Source organism: Cetorhinus maximus, chromosome 15, assembly GCF_964194155.1.
Source record: "Cetorhinus maximus chromosome 15, sCetMax3.hap1.1, whole genome shotgun sequence".
In the NCBI taxonomy this organism is placed as follows: domain Eukaryota; kingdom Metazoa; phylum Chordata; class Chondrichthyes; order Lamniformes; family Cetorhinidae; genus Cetorhinus; species Cetorhinus maximus.
In genome coordinates this window covers 11,300,045-11,321,349 of record NC_135893.1, presented here as the reverse complement: position 1 = coordinate 11,321,349, position 21,305 = coordinate 11,300,045, and the positions used below count along the sequence as shown (strand labels likewise).

The window sequence follows — 21,305 nt, the reverse complement described above, 5'->3', positions numbered from 1 at the left end:
TGCTCCCCTCTGCATTACTCCTGGTTGCTCCCCTGTGCATTACACCTGGCTGCTCCCCTGTGCATTACTCCTGGCTGCTCCTCTCTGCATTACACCTGGCTGCTCCCCTGTGCATTACTCCTGGCTGCTCCCCTCTGCATTACACCTGGCTGCTCCCCTGTGCATTACTCCTGGCTGCTCCCCTCTGCATTACACCTGGCTGCTCCCCTGTGCATTACTCCTGGCTGCTCCCCTCTGCATTACACCTGGCTGCTCCCCTGTGCATTACTCCTGGCTGCTCCTCTCTGCATTACACCTGGCTGCTCCCCTGTGCATTACTCCTGGCTGCTCCCCTCTGCATTATTCCTGGCTGCTTCCCTCTGCCCGACTCCTGGCTGCTCCTCTCTGCATTACTCCTGGCTGCTCCCCTCTGCCCCCCTCTTGGCTGCTCCCCTCTGCATTACTCCTGGCTGCTCCCCTCTGCCCGACTCCTGGCTGCTCCCCTCTGCCCGACTCCTGGCTGCTCCCCTCTGCATTACACCTGGCTGCTCCCCTCTGCCCGACTCCTGGTTGCTCCCCTCTGCATTACTCCTGGTTGCTCCCCTCTGCATTATTCCTGGCTGCTCCCCTCTGCCCCCACTCCTGGCTGCTCCCCTCTGCATTACTCCTGGCTGCTCCCCTCTGCATTACTCCTGGCTGCTCCCCTCTGCATTACTCCTGGCTGCTCCCCTCTGCATTACTCCTGGCTGCTCCCCTCTGCATTATTCCTGGCTGCTCCCCTCTGCCCGACTCCTGGTTGCTTCCCTCTGCATTACTCCTGGTTGCTCCCCTCTGCATTATTCCTGGCTGCTCCCCTCTGCCCCGTCTCCTGGTTGCTCCCCTCTGCATTACACCTGGCTGCCCCCCTCTGCATTACACCTGGCTGCCCCCCTCTGCATTACACCTGGCTGCTCCCCTCTGCATTACTCCTGGCTGCCCCCCTCTGCATTACACCTGGTTGCTCCCCTCTGCATTACACCTGGCTGCCCCCCTCTGCATTACTCCTGGCTTCTCCCCTCTGCCCGACTCCTGGCTGCTTCCCTCTGCATTACTCCTGGTTGCTCCCCTGTGCATTACTCCTGCCTGCTCCCCTCTGCATTACACCTGGCTGCTCTCCTCTTTGTCTCCAGAACTGAATCATTCTGCCAACATTCACCATCCAGGTTTTCACAAGAAGATCAGTGAGAGTCAGTGCTTTCTGGTGAGGAGAGGGGAAACCTGGGGAGAGAAGGGCATTTCTGCCCTGCCTGGGATAGATTGGCATTCTGACTCTGAGAGACTGTAAAGACGATAGTTTGGGAAATAGACATATTGTACTGGTGCAGTCGGGAGTGCTCCACAGACTTGAGATCGAGCCTAGTTGTTGGACCACCGAAGCTTTGCCATGCATGTGTGTTTGGTGCTGAAACTAAGTTGCTTAAAATAGCAAAGTATTTTGCATTCTTGCAGATAAACACAAAAACACATTTCCAAAAATGTTTGTCTCCCTAGTTAGCCAGGTTAACACTCCCATGGTAATGATGAATATACCTTTGTTCAAAAATAACAACTATCGTTTGAAATGTGCAGTGAACCTTCTGCAAGTTAGAAGTGGAATTGTGGACTCAAGTGGTTGACACCCAGAGCTGAATTTTGCGCTTGACGGGTGGGCGGCCAATTGCTGCTGCTGAAACGGGCCGCGCCGCCATTTTGCGCGAGCGGGCCAGCGACTCCCGTGTACTTCGGGAAAATTAAATCGGCGGCGGGCGTGTTCAGACCGCCGGTTCCAATGGGAAACCGGCAGTCTGTGTAAAGAGCAGCCAGGCAGCCTACTTTAGGCTGTTCACCATGGCCAGTCATAGGGCAGCACAAGATCTGAGGGCAGAGGAGGAGGAGGAGGGTTCAGGCTGCAGGGTAGGCCAGTAGGGGGCCACTGTGCCCCTCGGTTCTCCAATGCCTGCCTTGCTGTCCTCCTCCAAGAGGTGTCCAACCATCGGGATGTCTTGTTTCTGGAGGATGAGAGGAGGAGGGCCCCCCCATGTCACCAGGCAGGCGTGGCTGGAGGTGGCGGAGGCAGTTAGCTGTCAGGATGCTGTGCGACGCACCGGAACACTGTGCCGCAAGCGCTTCAATGATTTGCTATGCTCTGGAAGGGTGAGTACCATGTCAGCCTTGGCCATTTGACCCAGCAGGTAGCCTTAGCCTTTGAGCACCCACCCTGCCCCACGTCTTAGTGCCGTTACTGCATTGGGCATTTGGCGCAGGCTGGGTGGGCAAACAGATAGTGACCATGCTTACATCAGCCTTAGTGTTTGAGGAGAAGATGAGTTCTCCCTGCAGCATATGTTGCTGTTTGTCGCATTTGAGTAGTCTGGGGGCAACCTGCAGGGGAGGCAGCTAGACACATACTGAGAACTCCAACACATGTCTTATTGATGGTGATGAGATGGTGGAAGAGGAGCCTCAAGGTGTCGTGGCCAAGAGCCATCTGCTGGCCTCAGCGCCGCACCTAGTTGCGCCTCCTTGCCATGGGTGCTAAGACTCGTGTGTTATTCAAAGTGATGGACGCCAAATGTGTCCAAAGTGTCCGTTGGGGAAAGGGGTTGGGAGCAGCCGTACTATCTTCTGGGGACTGATCACCAGTAGTGTGGACAGGAGCCGCTGGAGGCCTCAGATGGGCCACTGTGGTTGGGGTGCGGCGTGCACGTGCAGAGTACATGAGCGATCAGCCCCAATAAATGCTCTTCTATGTTCTGCAGGCAAAAACTGAGAGCAATACCCAGGAGCGTCTGCGGACTGGTGGTGGGCACGCCATGCTGCAGCACCTCACCATGTATGAAGAACAGGCTATGGAGCTGGGGAGGAGGCAGGCGGCCAGGTTGGCAGGTGTCGGCGAGGCTGGGGTGCAGCGGGCAGATATTTGAGGGCCACAATCCCATCCACTCTGTCTCCCCACCATCCAAAGCACTGATGGTTGCTGCAATCGTTAATGCAGCAACACTGCTCATTCACAGACTGATACACTCAGATGTGTGGGTTATACACAAAGGTCCCTCGGCCCCTTGAGGATGTGCGTCTCTAGCACCTTCCAAAGTCACCTTATCCCATTTGTGACCATAATCCCCATAGCCTAACATGCCATGGCATTGCTGCTGCACATCCAAAGACTTATTGCATCTTAGGAGGGTTTGTACCTCCACCACCCTTTCAGCCAGTGCGTCCCACATTACTCTGTCCAAAAGGTGCTCAGCACCTCACCTGTCAACCTCATAGCACTCAACTTAAATAAATGCCACCACATTAGTCATCCCTGCGCCAAGGGGAAATGTTGCCTTCTGTTCACCCAGTCTATGCCCCTCATAACGGTATGAAGGTCAATAATGTGACCTGTCAATCTCCTGTGTTCCACAGCAAATATCACAAGTGTATGCAATGTTTCCTCATAACTCCAACTCTCCAGGCCAGCATGCATCCTGGTCAGGAACCTCTGCACTCTCTCCACTCCAATGCCATCCCTCCCATGAAGCACAGGTCACAACTCAACGCAGAAGTGTAGATGTGGCCTCGACAGCGTTTTCTGCACTTGCAACATGACCTCCCTTTTCCTACATTCTATTCCTTGGTTAATAAAGGCAAGTGTGGCTTCGACCTTGTTAAACGCCTTATGTTCCTCTTCTGCTACCTTAACGGTCTGCCCAGCAAAGTACCTGTAATTGTTGTGACTTCTCACGGTCCTACCATTACTCATGTAGTCCCATACCTTGCTTGTCTTGCCCAAGTGCTTAACCGAACACTTATCTACATAAAATTCCATGTCGCATTCCTTAGGCCATCTGACCAGCCTGTCTGTAGGCGCATGTAATGTTTGGGCCTCCTCTTGACTATTTACCACCCCACCAATGTTCATCTCCTTAGGCTCTTGAAGGGTGAGCAACTTATGAGGCTGGGGGGGAAAGGGATGAAAGGCGTTACTGACTGAACACTAACTGATGCACTGTCCTTGTTGTTAATTTCAGCATCACCACCGCATGGCCGCCCCCAACACGTCCAGAGTCCCCCCTCCACACCTCAGGGCCAAGGCTTGCAATTAGCGTCACGTCCTTTAAGCAAGTCAGGCACCAGCGCAGTGACAAACACTTCGGTGGGGATTATGACGTCGGCTAGTGTCCCGGGGCACGGTGGAGAGGGCACTTCACAATCGCTGGAGGAGATGGCATGGACAGAGAGTGCCGATGGCGCCAGCAGCCAGAGGACTGCAGGGGACCAGGCACATGCTGAGTCCGGCAGTGATGATGTGCCTCCGGAGATGTCAGCCATGCAGCAGCTGCAGGACAAGCGGCAGGGTGCGCGGGAGCATCTGGCAGGGTTGCATGAGGGTGTGCTTCACTTGGTCTCTGTGGTGGAGGAGTCTTGGCAGAGTGTCAGTGATGGCATGAACCTCAGGACAGAGCTTCAGGCTTCCTCCATTGAGAGATTGGCGACTCTCATGGAGAGGGGCTTCCAGCGGATTGAGAATCTTCTGATTGGGTTACGCTCTGACCTGCAAGCCCTCACAGCGCTAATGGCCACAGGCGGTCATTCCCAATGTGGGAGATGTTCTGGGCACCAAGTGTCGGCGCTCGATGCCCATCCATCTGCGGTGAGCAGGGAGGTCCAATGTGACCTCATGTTGGCGCAGCAGCTGCCTGTCGTCTCTGTGGGCTCCTCTCAGGGCGCTCCGGATGAGGGCAGCAGCTCCTCCACCCCTCTGCCAGTAACCGTTGCATCCGTTGAGGCTGCGACAACTGGGGAGGTGCCAGTTCTGGAACTGGCCACTCCCTCCCAGGTGGGGCCAGCACAGGCCAAGGTCATCGAGGCCAACAGGACAGCAGAGTCAGCAGGCTGTCTCACAAGCCACTCCGAGCGTTGGGGCGGCACCAAGACTGGACACCTGCAAACGTAAGCATAAGGCACGTTAGGCACTCCACGGGTTTGTCACTGGTGATTTTGTGTTGGCCCTAGATTAGGGAATATATCATTATGTACGTCTGAACGACGTTTGTGGTTTATTTTGGTGGGAATAAAGTCCACTTTTCTGACCATGGCTGAGGGTATTTCCTTTGTGCTGCATTTGTATGTTTCACAGACATCTCATGAGTGTTTGAGTGGACATTGATGTTTCTGTACTAAGCCCTTAGTTGCAGCTGATGAGGTGGAAGATGTCGTGCCTAAGTGCCACATGTGGAAGTGCCAGGCAATGCTGGTCATGCTGATCCATGTGTGTGGAGCTAGCTGAAAGTTCGTTGGATTAAAGTGTCCCGGGTGTCCCTGCCTCGGTGTAGTAGCTGGTCGGTGTGCTGCCCCTTATCATTGCCCTGTGCTTCCTCATCCTCTGAGCCTCTGGCTCGCTGTATCTGAGTTGCCTGGTCACAGCGGAAGTGGATGAAAGTCAATGCCCATCTGAACAGAGCATCTGTGACCTGCTTGAAACAAATGTGGACAGCTGATTGGGAGACACCGCAAAGATCACCCACTGAGCCCTGGAAGGAGCCAGAAGTATAGAAGTGGAGGGCAACTGTGACCTTTAGAGCTGCTGGCATGGAGTGTCCATCCACACAGTTAGGGGAGATCTCAGGGCCAATCATCTGACAGATATAGTTGACTGTCTCCCTTGAGAGACGGGGCCTCCTTTGGCACTGAACCTCAGACATATTGAGGTAGCTGCTTTGCCGCCTGTAAACCCTGGCAGCAGGATAGAGGCGTCTTCTGTGGCCCCTTCCACCTTGGACAACCTCTTGGCCCTGCGCCCCTTGTGCCTGTGCCTGGTCTCCCAAAGGTGGCTCCCCTGGAGGCTGATTGTCCCGTCCTGACCTCCTCCTTATTCTATCCCTCCCATCCTCCTCAGAGGAGCTGCCTTCAGTGGAGATGTCAGAACCCATACCCAGGCTAAATGGAGGCCTCCGGAAAGCTGCAGGCCTGATAAAGATTACTGTGTGCAGACTGCTGAGCTGAAGCTTCAAATACATAGAAAGCTATTGGAAATCGATCTGAACTGCTAACAATCACACAGGCAAGTTTAAAACAATTTCAGCATTAAATACTTCAGAAAAAACATGAACAACCCCTCTGAGCCCACATATCCCGTCCGTGGATGAGGTTTGTTAAAAAATCAGTTACCCGCCTGCCCGTTGGGCCCGTGCGCGGAGCCGAAGATCGCACGGGCGCCTCAAAATCGGCTTCAATTGCCGAGTCAAGGGCCTTAACAAGGCCTTTAATTAATGGCGGGCACGCGTCGCGCTTCATAGTGTGCCCGCCCACCTCAATATCGCTCGCGCGACATCAGCGCGTGACATTTTCAGCGCTGATGTGCGGGCTCCGCCACCCGCGCATCAGCCAGAAAATTCTGCCTCCAGAGTAATCTACCAGGCATAATGAGCATTCCTGTGGTTACTGAGACAGTATGGCATTTCCACAGCACATCCCCCCACCCCCCCTCCACTTTGAATTAGCACAGCAGGTAGCAAGGTAAGATACTGGGCCTGCTGCAGCATGGTAACAAGCTTCAAACTCACCGCAGGGAATTGGCCTGTTCGTGAGTGTGAGTCTGTAAATGTCAATAAATTTGCTATTAAAAAGCAGAGCAGGTTTACAGCTTCATATGTAGAGGTATAGAGTACAAAAGCAAAAAAAGTTATGCTGAACCTTTATAAAGTCACTGGTTAGGCCTCAGCTGGAGTATTGGTCAATTCTGGGCACTGCACTTTAGGAAGAATGTCAAGGCGTTGGAGAGAGCACAGAGGTGATTTAGTAGAATGGCATGGGGGGATACGGAACTTCAGTTAATGTGGAGAGACTAGAGAAGCTGGGGTTGTTCTCCTTAGAGCAGAGAAGGTTAAGAGAGTTTTAATAAAGGAGTTCAAAATTATGAGGGGTTTGGTTAGAATGGATGATGATCAACTATTTCCAATGGCAGGAAGGTTGGTAGGCAGAGAACATAGATTTAAGGTAATTGGCAAAAGAAACAATTTTTACACAGAAATATAGTTTTTAGACAGAGAAATATTTTCCACAGTGAGTTGTTATGATCTGGAATGCACTGCCTGAAAGGATGGTAGAAGTAGATTTAGTAATAACTTGCAAAGGAGAATTGGATAAATATTTAAGGAAGAAAAAAAATGGAGGGCTGTGGGGAAAGGGCAGGGGAGTGTGACTAATTATATCGCTCTTTCTAATCGCCAGCGCATGCACAACGGGCCAAATGGCCAGAGCTGTATAATTGTCTGACTCTGTAAATGTTCAGAGGGAGCAGGTGCAGTTCTATGGTCAATCCTCTTCATTATACCCCTTAACCTAACGGCAAGAGCAGCACTGAGAAGGTCAATAGCATTTAAAACTTTGAAGTACACCACCCAATATGAACCCAAACCAAGCAGACTATGAAGGTCCCAGATTCGACTACTAGAGCTGTTAGCCGACAGTTGGAAGAGCATGAGAAAAGGTTACTCAGTGTCCCTGTCCTGGACTGCTGTTCCTGTGAATATTTTGTAAAGTATCGTCTAAGATTCACCTTGGCTGAGAGAAGCTTGTGGGCTCAAACCCCTTCTGAAGACTGAAGGACCTAATCTGTCTGATACGTCATACAGTGCTGATGGAATGCTTCATTGCCAGTGGTGCTACCTTTTAGCTTACCTCCCTGTTCAAAGTTCAATGTTTAAAATAAAAGCAGAGTTCTCCTGGCGATCTGGCCAACATTCACCCCTGAGCCAATGCCAGTGAAAAAGATTATCTACTCAGATCTCATTTGCTGTTTGTGGGATCTTGCTGTGTGTAATTTAGCTGCTGTGTTTCCTTATATTACAGCAGTGACTGCACTTCAAAAGTAATTTGTTGGCTATGAAGCACTTTGGATGTGAAAGGTGCTGTACAAATGCAAGTACTTTTTTTCTTCTCTTGATGATCCCCAGAATTCAACATTCTCTTGATGTTCACCGTCTGGCCAGAGATGGACTGGCACTGATAGAACTGGATCCCAACATGATAGAACTGTGTAGCTGATAGAACTGGATCCCAACATGATAGAACTGTATAGCTGATAGAACTGGATCCCAACTTGATAGAACTGTATAGCTGATAGAACTGGATCCCAACATGATAGAACTGTATAGCTGATAGAACTGGATCCCAACATGATAGAACTGTATAGCTGATAGAACTGGATCCCAACATGATAGAACTGTGTAGCTGATAGAACTGGATCCCAACATAATAGAACTGTATAGCTGATAGAACTGGATCCCAACATGTTAGAACTGTAAAGCTGATAGAACTGGATCCCAACATGTTAGAACTGTATAGCTGATAGAACTGGATCCCAACATGTTAGAACTGTAAAGCTGATAGAATTGGATCCCAACATGATAGAACTGTTTAGCTGATACCAACAAGACGTTCCAATCAGGAGAGATAGGGAAACATTCGCCTGCTTATGCCCAGATGATCTCAGTGTACAACGAAATCTCTGTCCATAAGGATAGATTAGAACTGCATTCTTGATACACAAGCCTTTACAGTTGCAAGTTTGCATTGTACAGGATTTGACAGCCATATTGTAAAGACATTGTTGGGTATTTAGTTCAGAGAGTCTGAATAACACCTTTCTTGCCTGGTGCTCCAATCTTCAGGGCTACTGTACACTTTGATTCATTCTGCTGCCCATTCGGTCCCTCTCTACAGTCCCAAACACTAATCCAACTCATTCCTTTCACAACGTTTGCCTGGCCCTCCTGGAGGATGAAACCAGAATCTGTGGGTGTTTTTATTTATGTGGATTCTCACTGAAGGGATTAACGTCAGGTCAACCCAGAGCCTGGTAACTGGTCAGACATTCCAGGATCAATTTTCCAAGTCTACATGTCGCAGCAATTTTATAGCCTGGGTTAATGGATCCTTCACTGACCCGGAAGCTGAAAATTCGGACAGGGTCAGAGGTGCCAGGAAGTTCCTTCACTTCATAAATATCCCCAAATTTTTGAAAGATGTAAGCTTCAGTTCAGTTGTTATAGCAACAGATTTACAACGACAACAGCAATTAATACGTTTATAAAGGTCAGTTTGCATAATAAAACATCCCAAGGTTGATGTCAGAACTGAAAGGGTATTTCTCATGAAAGAGTGAACAGGCTGGGAGTTCTTTTCTCTAGAGCGGAGAAGATTGAGAGGTGACCTGGTCATTATGAAGTTATTCGATAAGGTAGATGTAGTCAAAATAGTCCTCCTCGTCGTGGGGGGGGGGGTGAGTCTAAAACTAGGGGCCGTAAATATGACAGTCACTAATAAATCCAAAAAGGAATTCTGGATAAATTCTTTACACACAAGTGGAACTCACTACCACATGGAGTTGTTGAGCGTAGGCACATTAAAGGAAAAACTAGATAAGCACATAAAGGAGAAGGACTAGAAGAATATGTCGATCGGGTTAAGCAGAGAGTGTTGGGAGGATGCTCATGTGGAGCATAAACCCTGCATAGACCTGTGGGGCTGAATGGCCTGTTTCCATGCAGTACATTCTATGTCATTCTGTGTAAACAAAGCAGTATTATGAGTAGAATTATAAGTGGCTGATAATAGAGTAGCAGTTCGTCACCAGGTTCATTTATTTACATATAACTTGACACAAGAATTTTCCTTTAACAGCTATGTAGACTAAACAGAGTGGAATATAACATTACTGCCTTCTCTCCTCACTTCTTTTTTCTATTTTTATTCATGTGCTAACTCCTGAGCACTTACACTACCTGTAGTAACCGAATCTGCTGTGAATCACGTTAATCCACATCAGTCCATTTGATTTTATTATATATTAAACGCAGCATAAACTAATAACTAAAGAAACATTGTAAATAATTCAGAGAATTGAGCCATATTTCATCACACTCACTGACTGATTAGTCATTCAGTGCTCGAACACGATTGACTATTCAGTGCCATCATTGACAGGGGATAAAGTACTGTCACTGAGCCTGACTGTTCAGTGCTGGTGCCAACTGATCAGTTAGTGTCCCTCATCAATCAGTTACAACACCGACCAGCCATTCATTGGGCAGAATTTTATTGCCGGTGGGATTTTACGGTCCAGCCAAAGTCAATAGGCGTTTGAATGGATAGCCGCATTTTACGGTCCTGCCCCTGCTCCCACTACGATGGGTCCATAAAATTCCTCCCATTATCTTTTACGATGTAACTCTTTCGAGTTATCAACAGATCTCATGTAACTCTTTCGAGTACATTCACAGTTCTTGGTTTCCGGGAGTGGGACATGAACCCACAACCTTCTGATTCAAAGGCGAGGGTGCTATGAACTGAGCCACAGCTGACACCTCCATTATCTTTTACAGGCTGACCAATTAGTGCACACTATTAATTGACCAATCAGTGTCTGTCACCGACTGACCAATTGGCGATGCAGCTAACCTGTCATTCATTTCTTTGAACAAATTGATCAATTAATGTATATCAAAACAAAACAAAAACAGAATTACAAGGAAAAACTCAGCAAGCTCCCAATGCGGTCTCCTCTACATTGGAGAGACCAAACGCAAACTGGGCGACCGTTTTGCGGAACACCTGCGGTCTGTCCGCAAGAAAGACCCAAACCTCCCTGTCGCTTGCCATTTTAACACTCCACCCTGTTCTCTTGCCAACATGTCTGTCCTTGGCTTGCTGCATTGATCCAGTGAAGCCCAACGCAAACTGGAGGAACAGCACCTCATCTTCCGACTAGGCACTTTACAGCCCTCTGGGCTGAATATTGAATTCAACAACTTTAGATCTTAAACTCCCCCTCCCCCCATCCCCACCCCGTTTCTTTTCCCCCCCACCCGCTTTTTTTTCAATAATTTATATAGATTCTTCTTTCCCCACCTATTTCCATTATTTTTAAATCTAAAACTAAAACCTTTAGTCTTTCCACCCCACCCCCACTAGAGCTGTACTTTGAATATCCTGTTTTCCATTCTTAATTAGCACTTTTCTCAGACAAAGACCACCACCTTCAACACCTCTTTGACCCTTTTGTCTGTGACATCTTTTGATTATTATCTGCTCACACCACACCCTCAATGTGTCTCTCCTCCCCCCCCCCCCACCCACCTTAAACCAATTTATATTTCTCCCTTGTTGAAACTATGCTGCAGTTCTGCCGAAGGGCCATGAAGGCTCGAAACGTTGACTGATTTCTTCTCCGCCGATGCTGCCAGACTTGCTGAGTTTTTCCAGGTAATTCTGTTTTTGTTTTGTTTTGGATTTCCAGCATCCGCAGTAGCTTTTAGCTTTTTGTTTTTAATTAATGTATATTACTGATTGATAAATCTATGGCTGAACCTAATTAAAGATTTAATGCTGTAATTAATTGATCATTCAGTGTTGTTTGTGATTGGTCATCAAGAGACAGCATCAAATGTTCAAACGGAGTGGTTACTGGTGGCTCAGTGTTCAGTTATATATAGCAAATTTCACAAGGGAGAGAATACAATGTGTGTTTTTGAGTCCTTTATTCTGAAAGATGAAATCTCTTCACTGCTGCTTTGCTTGATTGGGGCCAATATAGGGGTCGATGCTCCTTCACAATAAGACACAGTTTCAGAGTGCAACAGATTTCCATTACTGCCTTGAATTATTGAACTGTTTGTGCTCATTATCAGAAGGCATAATAACTAATGCTCTACCTGCTAAAACATTCAGCCGATCGTGTTTTTATTTTGAATGTTCATGTTTGCATGTTCTATAGTAAGTAGCCTGGTGAATTGTAGGATTGAGTCTTTTCACTTATGGACCTTCAGGTATATTCGTAGATGATGATGGTTAAGTACAGAGACTTCATTAACTTCACAATTATATTTCTATTACATTGACTACATTATGATATAAAGCAGAGTTCTCTCAATGCTGCTTTTGGAGCTCATCAAAAAGCATATTATACTCACCCAAAAACTCAGTTGTTCATGCACTAGCTGGTGTGGAATCGATCCACACATATTGTCAAAGGAGGCTTTTTTAATATATTCTTCACACCAGTGTTCTGCTCTCATCAGTGACAATAACCAGGGGGTAATTTTCACCATCGCTGCCTGGGCAGTAACCTGGCGGAAAGAAACCCCCACCTTTTGTGGAACCTTCCTGTTAACCATGTCATTGAAACCGCACTTTCCGTAGGGAACATAAGTATCTAACTGAAATGCCACTTCCAACCTCTTTAAACATTTTCAAAATGTCCTTAAGCCAACAGCTATAGCATGTGTGCAATGCAGTTTTGCTTCACACTGACACTACAGGTTTATAGTGTGAGCCTGAAGTTCGGGCCTACCTGGACTCCAGAGTGTGAGTCTTTCCTCCAGGGAATCTCAGTGCACTCTGTGCTGGAGTTGGTTGGACACTGACTCTTGGTATAAAGCAAAAAGCACTTGCTGTTGATGTGAAAGCCATGTACATTCAACATGAGTGAACATATAAAACAGAGAGTTTAGAGACTGGCTTTTCTACTCATATTCTTTTCTCATGCTCCTGGTTTAAGTATATGCTCAGCAGGATTTCTCGCTACAGTGTTAAATATTCCTTTTCACTGAAACAATGAATGACTATTGGAGAGTTACATGGAGTCTCAATGTAGACAGGGCCTGTTGGGAGCAAGCACCTGAACACTGGTGATTTTAAGGATTTGCTTTACCTGATATGGCAGCAGCTCAAAGAATTTCTCTAATCCAGGCCATCTGGAATGTTCTTCATCTCCAGCTGAGAATTTGTCCGTTGCAATGCGTAAGAAGATTATAGTTTCTCTGAGTCATAGGTGCTGAGTGCTTGGTTAATGCTGAGTCTCAGTTGGAGGTCATTGTAACAGATATGTGGTGTGTAAATATCACCATGAATGCTATAGTCAACATTGAACATGTCCCTTCAGTAATTAAATAACGTCATGGGAAAGAGACAGGTTAATCCAGAGCAACTCCTTTACCCAGAGACTGCTTAGGTTGTGGAGCATGGAGGAACTGAGGCAAATAGCATAGATGCATAAAAGGGAAAGCTAGATAAAGATATGAGGCAGAAAGGAATAGAAGGTTATGCTTATAGGCTGATATGAGCTTGTGTGAAGCATAAATACCAACATAAATCAGTTGGACAGGGACAAGGACCTTGAAGGAAAAGGGCATGGGGCGTGTAGGAACACCTCCACCCCTAGGTCACCACACCATCCTGACTTGGATGTATTTCACCGCTCCTTCACCACCACTTCTGACTCAGTGGTACCTTCACCACAAGGACTGCAGCAGCTTGAGAAGGCAGCTTACCACCACCTTCTCATGGGGAAGTAGAAATGGTCAATAAACACTGGCCTTATGAGCAAATCCCACATCCCATTAATTAATTTATTTAAAAAATAACATTGGGCTGAGTGGCCTGTTCCTGTGTTGTAAATTCTATGTAATTTTATTTCATTCTCTGCATGATTAAGCGCTACAACACTACTGCTCCAGAAGTGTGACTGCTAGTGAGATTCTGCATGGACAGCCGAACCCCTCACAATGACCCACCTGAAGTTGTGTTTTCCCTATAGTGATGCTATGATGGGATCTGATTTTGTTCCTGGAGTTCTCGAGTGGAGATATCGGTTAATCAAGTAAATTTATTATGGCAGCAAATGAAACAAGAACATTCAAAAGTCATAACATCAGCCCCTCCCCTGAATTAGTTTGTCTCCATTTTGTCCTGTACGTATCTAACTTCCCCTTAGTCTGAGCTCTGCAAGCAATCTTCAAGCAACGGTCCACAGTGAAACCTTGTGAAAGTACCTCAAAATGTCTCCTCACAGTCTGCCTCTGGCATGTATAAAACATGACAACTAGAGATACTGAGAGACACCCACAGCTGAATTTTCCTGCTCATGCGGATACGGGTTTGGAGGCGAGACCAGGGAGCCAAATTGGAGAATTTCACTTTCAGGCTGCTCCCTGACACGCTCCCCTCCAAGTGGTTTTGCCGGAGGAGCTGACTGACCAGCACTGGCTACCTCCACCTTGTGGTTCCTTAATGTCCTCCTCCCTACATTAGCAGTGCTCTCCTTCCCCAGTGGATTCTCCCCAGCCCATCATCTACCACCTTGGCCCTTACACCCTTATGCCATCTCACCCAGTATCCACCATGGGCAAACCTCAGGAATTTGGAGTTGACGTTACATTCAGATTAGCAATGATCTTATTGAATGGTGCAGTACGTTCAAGGGGCTGAGTAGCCTACTCCTGCTCCTAATTCATATGTTTGTATGTATGTTTGCATGTTCATATAACTCATTGGAACTGTCAGGAGAGCTGTCAAAAAGCAACTGTCAAAAGTATCAAAAGCAATTGTCAAAAGCAACAGTCAACCTGTCAAGGCATTTATAACTCCTGCCCTTTAAATCTTTGAGATTATCAAGAATCTGTCTAGCTCTGCCTTAAAAATATCCAAAGACTCTGCTTTCACTGCCTTTTGGGGGAGAGAGTTCCAAAGATTCATGGCCCCCTGAGAGAAAATAAATTCTCCTCATCTTGTGTCTTAAATGGGTGACCCCGTATTTTTAAACAGTGACCCCTAGTTCTAGATTCTCCCACAAGGGGAAACATCCTATCCACATCCACCTGTCAAGATCCCTCAGGATCTTATATGTTTCAATCAAGTTGCCTCTTACTCTTCTAAACTCCAGCAGATACAAGCCAAGCTTGTCCAACCTTTCCCCATGAGACAACCAACTCATTCCAGGTATTAGTCTAGTAAACTTTCACTGAACTGCTTCCAATGTATTTACATCCTCCTTTATATAAGGAGACCAATACTGTACACAGTACTCCAGATGTGGTCTCACCAACTGAAGCTTTACTTTTGTACTCAATTCCCTTCACAATAAACAATAACATTCTATTAGTTTTCCTAATTACTTGCTGTACTTGCATACTAACCTTTTGCGATTCATGCACTAGTACACCAGATCCCTCTGCATTTCAGAGCTCTGCAAACTCTCACCATTTAGATAATATGCTTATTTTTTATTCTTCCTGCCAAAGTGAACAATTTCACATTTTCCCACAATATATTCCATTTGCCAGATCTCATAGCCTCCTTATATCCTCTTCAAAACTTACTTTACTACCTAAATTTGCATCATCAGCAAATTTAGCAACCGTGCCTTCAGTCCCTTCATCCAAGTCATTTATGTAAATTATAAAAAGTTGTGGTCCTAGCACTGGTCTCTGTGGCACACCACTCATTACATCTTGCCAACCAGAAAATGACCCATTTATGCCTACTCTGTTTCCTGTTAGCCAGCCAATCTTTATCCATGCCAATATGTTACGCCCTACACCATCAGCTTTTATTTTCTGCAATAAGCTTTGATGTGGCACCTTATCACATGCCTTCTGGAAATCTCTCTCTTTAAAACATCTATAGAAACTCTTACTTCTTACTATAAAAAGTTTATACACTTTTTACACACATTCATTTCCACTTTTAACAATCGCAAAGTGCACCTTACTTCTCCCAAAGGGCACCTTATTGCTTCCAAAAGGGCACCTGACCTCCCCCAAAGGTGCCCTGGGACCATATCCAAAGGGGTACCTTCCCTCTCCAAAAGGGTACCTCATCTCTCCAAAGGACTGCACAAAGTTTAGACTTGCTCCTACCAGATCTAATTTGCACACGCCATGTTTCCCACTCCTGGCTAACAAAAATCAGACAGGACTGGAGGCAGCTGCTGTTTTATATGGGCAGCTGCCTCCGGGAAACAGGCGTGTGCAAATCCTGATCCAGCCCCATTCCTGCCCCCGCATGAAAATGGTAGGTGCCGTGTTTGGGGGCGGGACATCTGGATTTCAGCCTCCTCCACCATTTTTGCAAAGGGGAGGCTCTCTGTCATTGTGAAAATCCAGGCCTTTTGTTCAGCGATAGCAATCCAGCCTCTTAAGCCAGCAGCTGAAGGGTTTAAGCTGAACTCCAGACATCCCCTGGGGAGTGCGGACTACAATCTGGTCTCTAAATACTGAGTTGACTTCCATTGGGATACTTGCGTCTAATGAGTGCGCTGGCCCCCTATTGTGAAGGGTAGCTGGGGGTCCTTAACCTTAGTTGCAGCCCACCTTGGAAAGGCACTGTGAAAGTTAAAGGCAATGGGGAAATCACCTGAGCTACTGCCCCCCAGTAAGTGCTTCAGAACCTCATGAGCTCGGAGTGTGGCAGAACACAATGGACAGAAGTAGCTGTTGCCACTAATTTAATCGCAGTATTTAAGAGGTTATTACATAAAGACTTCAAATTTTCATAATTCTAAATTAGGGGGAAAGCGAAAGGGTATGGGATTAAAACTCTAATGTGAAACTGTGCCGCACGACACAATGGGCTGAATGGCCTCCTTCTGCCCCTCCATTTCAATGATAGTATCAAAGAAATTTTAAAAATGACATTTCTTTTTCTCCTTTCAGTGTTGTAAATACACAAATGAAAAATGGTGCCACTCCCCTGTATTTGGCCAGCCAGGAAGGCCACCTGGAGGCTGTCCAATACCTTGTGAAGGAATGCGGAGCTGATCCACATATACGCGCCAACGATGGGATGACTGCACTCCACTCGGCAGCACAGATGGGACACAATACTGTAATTGTCTGGCTGGTAAGTTACATTCTTGGGAAGCCTGGCTGGGGTGGGCCAAACTGGGCTGATTAACCACTTTCGCGTAAACTGGTCTGGTTTGTGCTGTCCTCAGTTTGGTGGTCCAAGTTGTGGATCGCCCCAAAAATGTTCAGATGAATTTTCAATCTATAACACGTCGCCCAAATGCTTATGCCAACCACTATGTGGTGCCTTTACTGCAAAGCATGTTCCCAGGCATTTCTTTGTCTTTTTCAGTTCTCCGCCTGAAGGCAGGTCCAACCTGCAATATTGCGACTTCCACCACGGGTAGGGCAAGGACACAGGTCCAGGATCCACCCCAGCCAAAATGGGGATCGAACCATGTGCTGTTGGCACAAATCTGACCCACATCGGCCGTCCAGCCAACTCGGAGCAATGGACAGTGATGGCAGAAGCTCCAATTTCCTTTCCACCACATGGCTGACTGGGGATCCCTCCTGCTCTTACCACCTGCCATTGGTGTATGTTGGAAGCATTTACAGGTTGTTCCTCAACCTGCTTGGCCACGTTATGATCGCCCCTTCCTTTGCTGTCAAGTCCTGAGTGAGACTTGAATCCAGAGCTTCTGGCTCAGAGGCAGAGACGCTTCCCACTGCGCCACAAGACGTCCAAAGCATTCCCTGGGTAGGAAAATGGATCTTGAGCCCAGACTGTTGAAATTTGAAGGAGTAACTGAAGGTTTTGAAAGGAAGAGAGAGGGGAGTGGAAAGATTTAAGAAGGGAATTCCAGAATATGTGGTTCAGACAGCTGAAAGTTGTTCCACTAAAGGATTAATGAAGGAAGTTAGAGTTTACACAAAAGGCACAAGCTAGAGAACTGGAGTGTTGGGAGGAAGGCATTGAGGGCTGGAGCTTTTAAAGATCGGGTAGGCGGAAGCCATGGAAAGATTTAAAAGCGAAGACACGGATTTTAAATTTAATGTGTTGAGTGTTGACAGGCCAATGTAGTGAGGATAAGGGTGATGGGATTTGACCACTGGCACCTTGTGAAGAATATCTGTTTTTGAGCCTCAACTCTTACTTCCATTTCAACCACCATCTATGCACCAGACTGCTATATACCTCCCTATCAGTGCTGGTGTGCAGAATATCAGAAGATTCCATTTTGGGGGACTGATCAGAAGACCTCTTCTCCTCCATGAGGTGCCATTCCTTTCCTGAAATGCGCAATGCAATGGTCACTGCTTAAAGAGGAGTTCTTGATCCAGATCATTGTTTTCTCCAGGCAGAGAGGGTCATAGGTTGAAAGTCGAACTGGTGCTGAATACTGGGAGTGAGCGTAGCTTATAACCAGTAAGTGAAACCCAAGTGGATTTCCTTAGAAGCAGCAACTTATAAGATTCAAAGATAGTAATTACTTCCACTTGTGTGGTTCCCTTAACCATACCTTATTGAAACGAGAGTGGAAAGAGCAGCAGAGGGTGCCATGGGATGATGGGACATTAATTTGAGCGTACAACTGGCCAGATGTTGGCGAGTGCCTGATGCCCTGCCTGCAGTGAGGAAGGATACACTGGAAGGCTGATCACCACCACGAGTTCCTCTCCTTGCACTCTGGAGGCTGTTTGTATGCCACAGGCATAAAGCTAGGAATCAGTTTGCTTTCCTGCTTGACCTGGTGGTCAGGGTATTATGTGGGAAACTTAGAAGTAGGGGAAAGGAGTGACTATAAAATGACTTAGGAAAAGGAAACATAAGGGAACGTTTGCATTTACTGTATTGTACCATAACTACTGCAGTCCTGGGTCTAAACTCCAGTGAATTCCCATTGAACCGATCGAAGATTAAGGCCATTCTTCCTTTAACGACAACCTAGTTAATGAACAGAAGACAATATTCTTGTAATTTTAACATGGCCCCCCACGTGAGGTGGACAGATAGTTTTACTCTGGATCATTTTGCTAACTTCTGTTTCCTTCCACCTTCTCCGCACAGGTAAGCTTTTCGGACATTAGTCTGTCGGACCAGGATGACGAAGGGGCCACAGCTATGCACTTTGCTGCCAGTCGAGGACATGCCAAGGTTCTCAGCTGGCTATTGCTACACGGAGGTGAGATCGTCACAGACAACTGGGGTGGCACCCCATTACACGATGCTGCAGAGAATGGGGAACTAGAGGCAAGTTTTGCAAATTTGTGATAGTTGAGTGTCAGTTAAACATTGGAACGTATATTCAATGTATGGCTTTCGCAAATCCATTATGCTAGCACAGCATGCTTCAGAGGACATTCAAATGTGTCCTTGACCAGATTCAACACCACTGCAATCAAAAATCAAGGATCCTTTTGATTATATCAGCTTTATGCAGGGTTACTCAAGGCTGTAATCGGAATGTCATATCATCTGTGTCTATTATGAGATATAATATTAAGGGTGTATCTTACAGACCACCCCTCCAGGTTTAGTTGTTAAATGCACTGGATGGTGTGGGATAATGGAATTGAACCCCAAATTCAATTCCTAAATTCACTGTATTAGTCAGTCTTCGGTAGGACAGCAGTAAGAAAATTATCGTTTGCCTCAACATGGCCGGAGGGGAGATATCACAAATGGTTTCTGCTCGTGATTACTTATACAGCAATGTCTGGGAATAGTCAATGTAGACGTAGTTGCCCAGTGATGGTGATTGTATACATATTGTCCAACAACACTCACGGCCAAGGTCCATGTGTGGAGAGTGGACGCTGAAGCAAGATATTGGATGGTTACCTCTTGCAGAATCAAGCTTTAGGAGAAGAAAGACAAAGACATAAAAGTTTGAGATGGAAGTTTGAGGCTTCCACTCGCATGCATTGTGCTGCACTGTTATTTCAGTGGAATGGCTGTTTCTGGGTTTTCCGCATCCTTATCATTCGCTCATGGGATGTGGGCGTCGCTGGTGAGACCAGCATTCATTGCCCATCCCTAATTGGCCTTGAGGAGCTGGTGGTGATTCTTCAACTGAAAGATGGTATTGAGACACAGTCTGTGAACTTATCCATCGCCAGTATTATTGTGCGTAGTGATAGGACATACAGGCTTTCAAAGCGGAAAGCTCTGCTCTTGTTGGGATTTGGGATATTCCCATCTTCCGATCAAATTCACCAAGGGTCTGAATACCACATTGCAACGAAATCCAAATTATATGGAATTTGCCCCGTGCCCAGATGGCTTGAGCAGCAGATGAGCACAAGTGAATACCAATAAATATAAACCCGTGTGCTAATGAGCCCTGAAATTACACTGTGTGAAGTTGTGAATGTTCCCATCATTTTTGTGAAGTAATTAAGGTGTTTATTTTAAAATAGCAGAGAAATGAATTTCAGAAAAAGAAGTTGTGTCCGTCCATGCTGTAAGTTTGAGGTTCAATTCTTTTGCCCTTAGTCCTTGCCAAAGAATTGTTAACAGATCAAGGAGATAGATGAAAATGAACATGGACATTACAAAGCTTGGAGAGGAACATTTTCTAATGTTGCTTCCAGTCACTTCAAGGTTATTAAGTTAGCAATTAAACAATTATTTTCTTACAGTGGAATTCTTAAGAAAAGAGGGACAGGAGTAGGCCATTCAGCCCCTCATGCCATGCCGTGCCATTCAGTTAGATTATGGTTGATCTGTCTCTTAGCGGCATTCTGGAGTTCTGCACCAGAGGAAATCATTTCTCTTTATCTCCCCTATCAGATCATTTAATTACTTTTAAAAACTCAATGGGATCACCCCTTAATGTTCTATACTCTAGGGAATACTAGCCACATCTAAGCGACCTGTCTTCATAAGTTAATCCATTTATAGCCTTGGTATCATTCTGGTGAATCTGAGCTGCAGCCCGTCCAAGGTCAATGATTTTTGGCTCTTAACTCACAACGAGCAAAACCCTGATGATGCACGGAATCCCTGTGCACCCCAGAAAGAATCACTTTGACCATTCACTTGGGGAGCAGCTACTTCAGGCCAACAATCCTCAAGTGACCACAGCATGAAAAGCTGGAAGCAGCACTAAGTACCCAGCTGGCCCTGGCATTTCCTGGCACAGAGGAAGCAAATTAGTGAAACAAAGAGTTGTTCTTTCTTTTAATAGCACTGATGGCACAGCACTTTGTACTCCCTTAGGCATCCCTTCCCCTTTAAAACTTGCGTTCTATGGCCTACACGAGGCGAAGTCTGCACATCTGTGTCATCCTTCTTCTCACTCTTCCTGTTGTGTACTTCCTGCTGCGATCTTGTAAATGACTGTCATCCTGTCCCACGGTAACAGGTGCCAAAGCCATAATTGGGCAGGTTCGAGATACATAATATTCCTGGAGGAGTAGCCCTTGGGGACTGACTATTTTCTGGGAACAGGTGTCAGAGGAACATCCAACGCATGCTACATCCCTGTAATAGTCTGTGAGGTAGAGCTCAATATTGGAGGTGGACATAAATACCTTTCATGAATTCAATAAGCGAAACGAGTATGGGCTATATGGTGTAATTTTATTGCAGGACAAACATCACTGCAGACTGGGACACAAGGCACAATGTGACTCCCTTTTGAGTCCATGTGACACATTATCACTTCAGTATGAATTAGCTGTTAGAATTTCACTGCAGCCTGGCTTGTGACTTGGCGCTCGTGTACTTGATGGATTTCCACTCTGGTT

At 46.6% G+C, this 21,305-nt stretch overlaps 1 protein-coding gene across 1 annotated transcript in view; it reads left to right on the top strand.

Moving 5' to 3' along the window:
- The window catches only part of espn (espin), a 166,103-nt gene that overhangs the window by 34,396 nt on the left and 110,402 nt on the right, over positions 1–21,305 (top strand). Inside the window, exons 3-4 of the mRNA XM_078557879.1 lie at positions 16,479–16,665; positions 18,622–18,804. Coding sequence (XP_078414005.1) covers positions 16,479–16,665; positions 18,622–18,804 — 370 coding nt within the window. The remainder of the gene's footprint in view (positions 1–16,478; positions 16,666–18,621; positions 18,805–21,305) is intronic.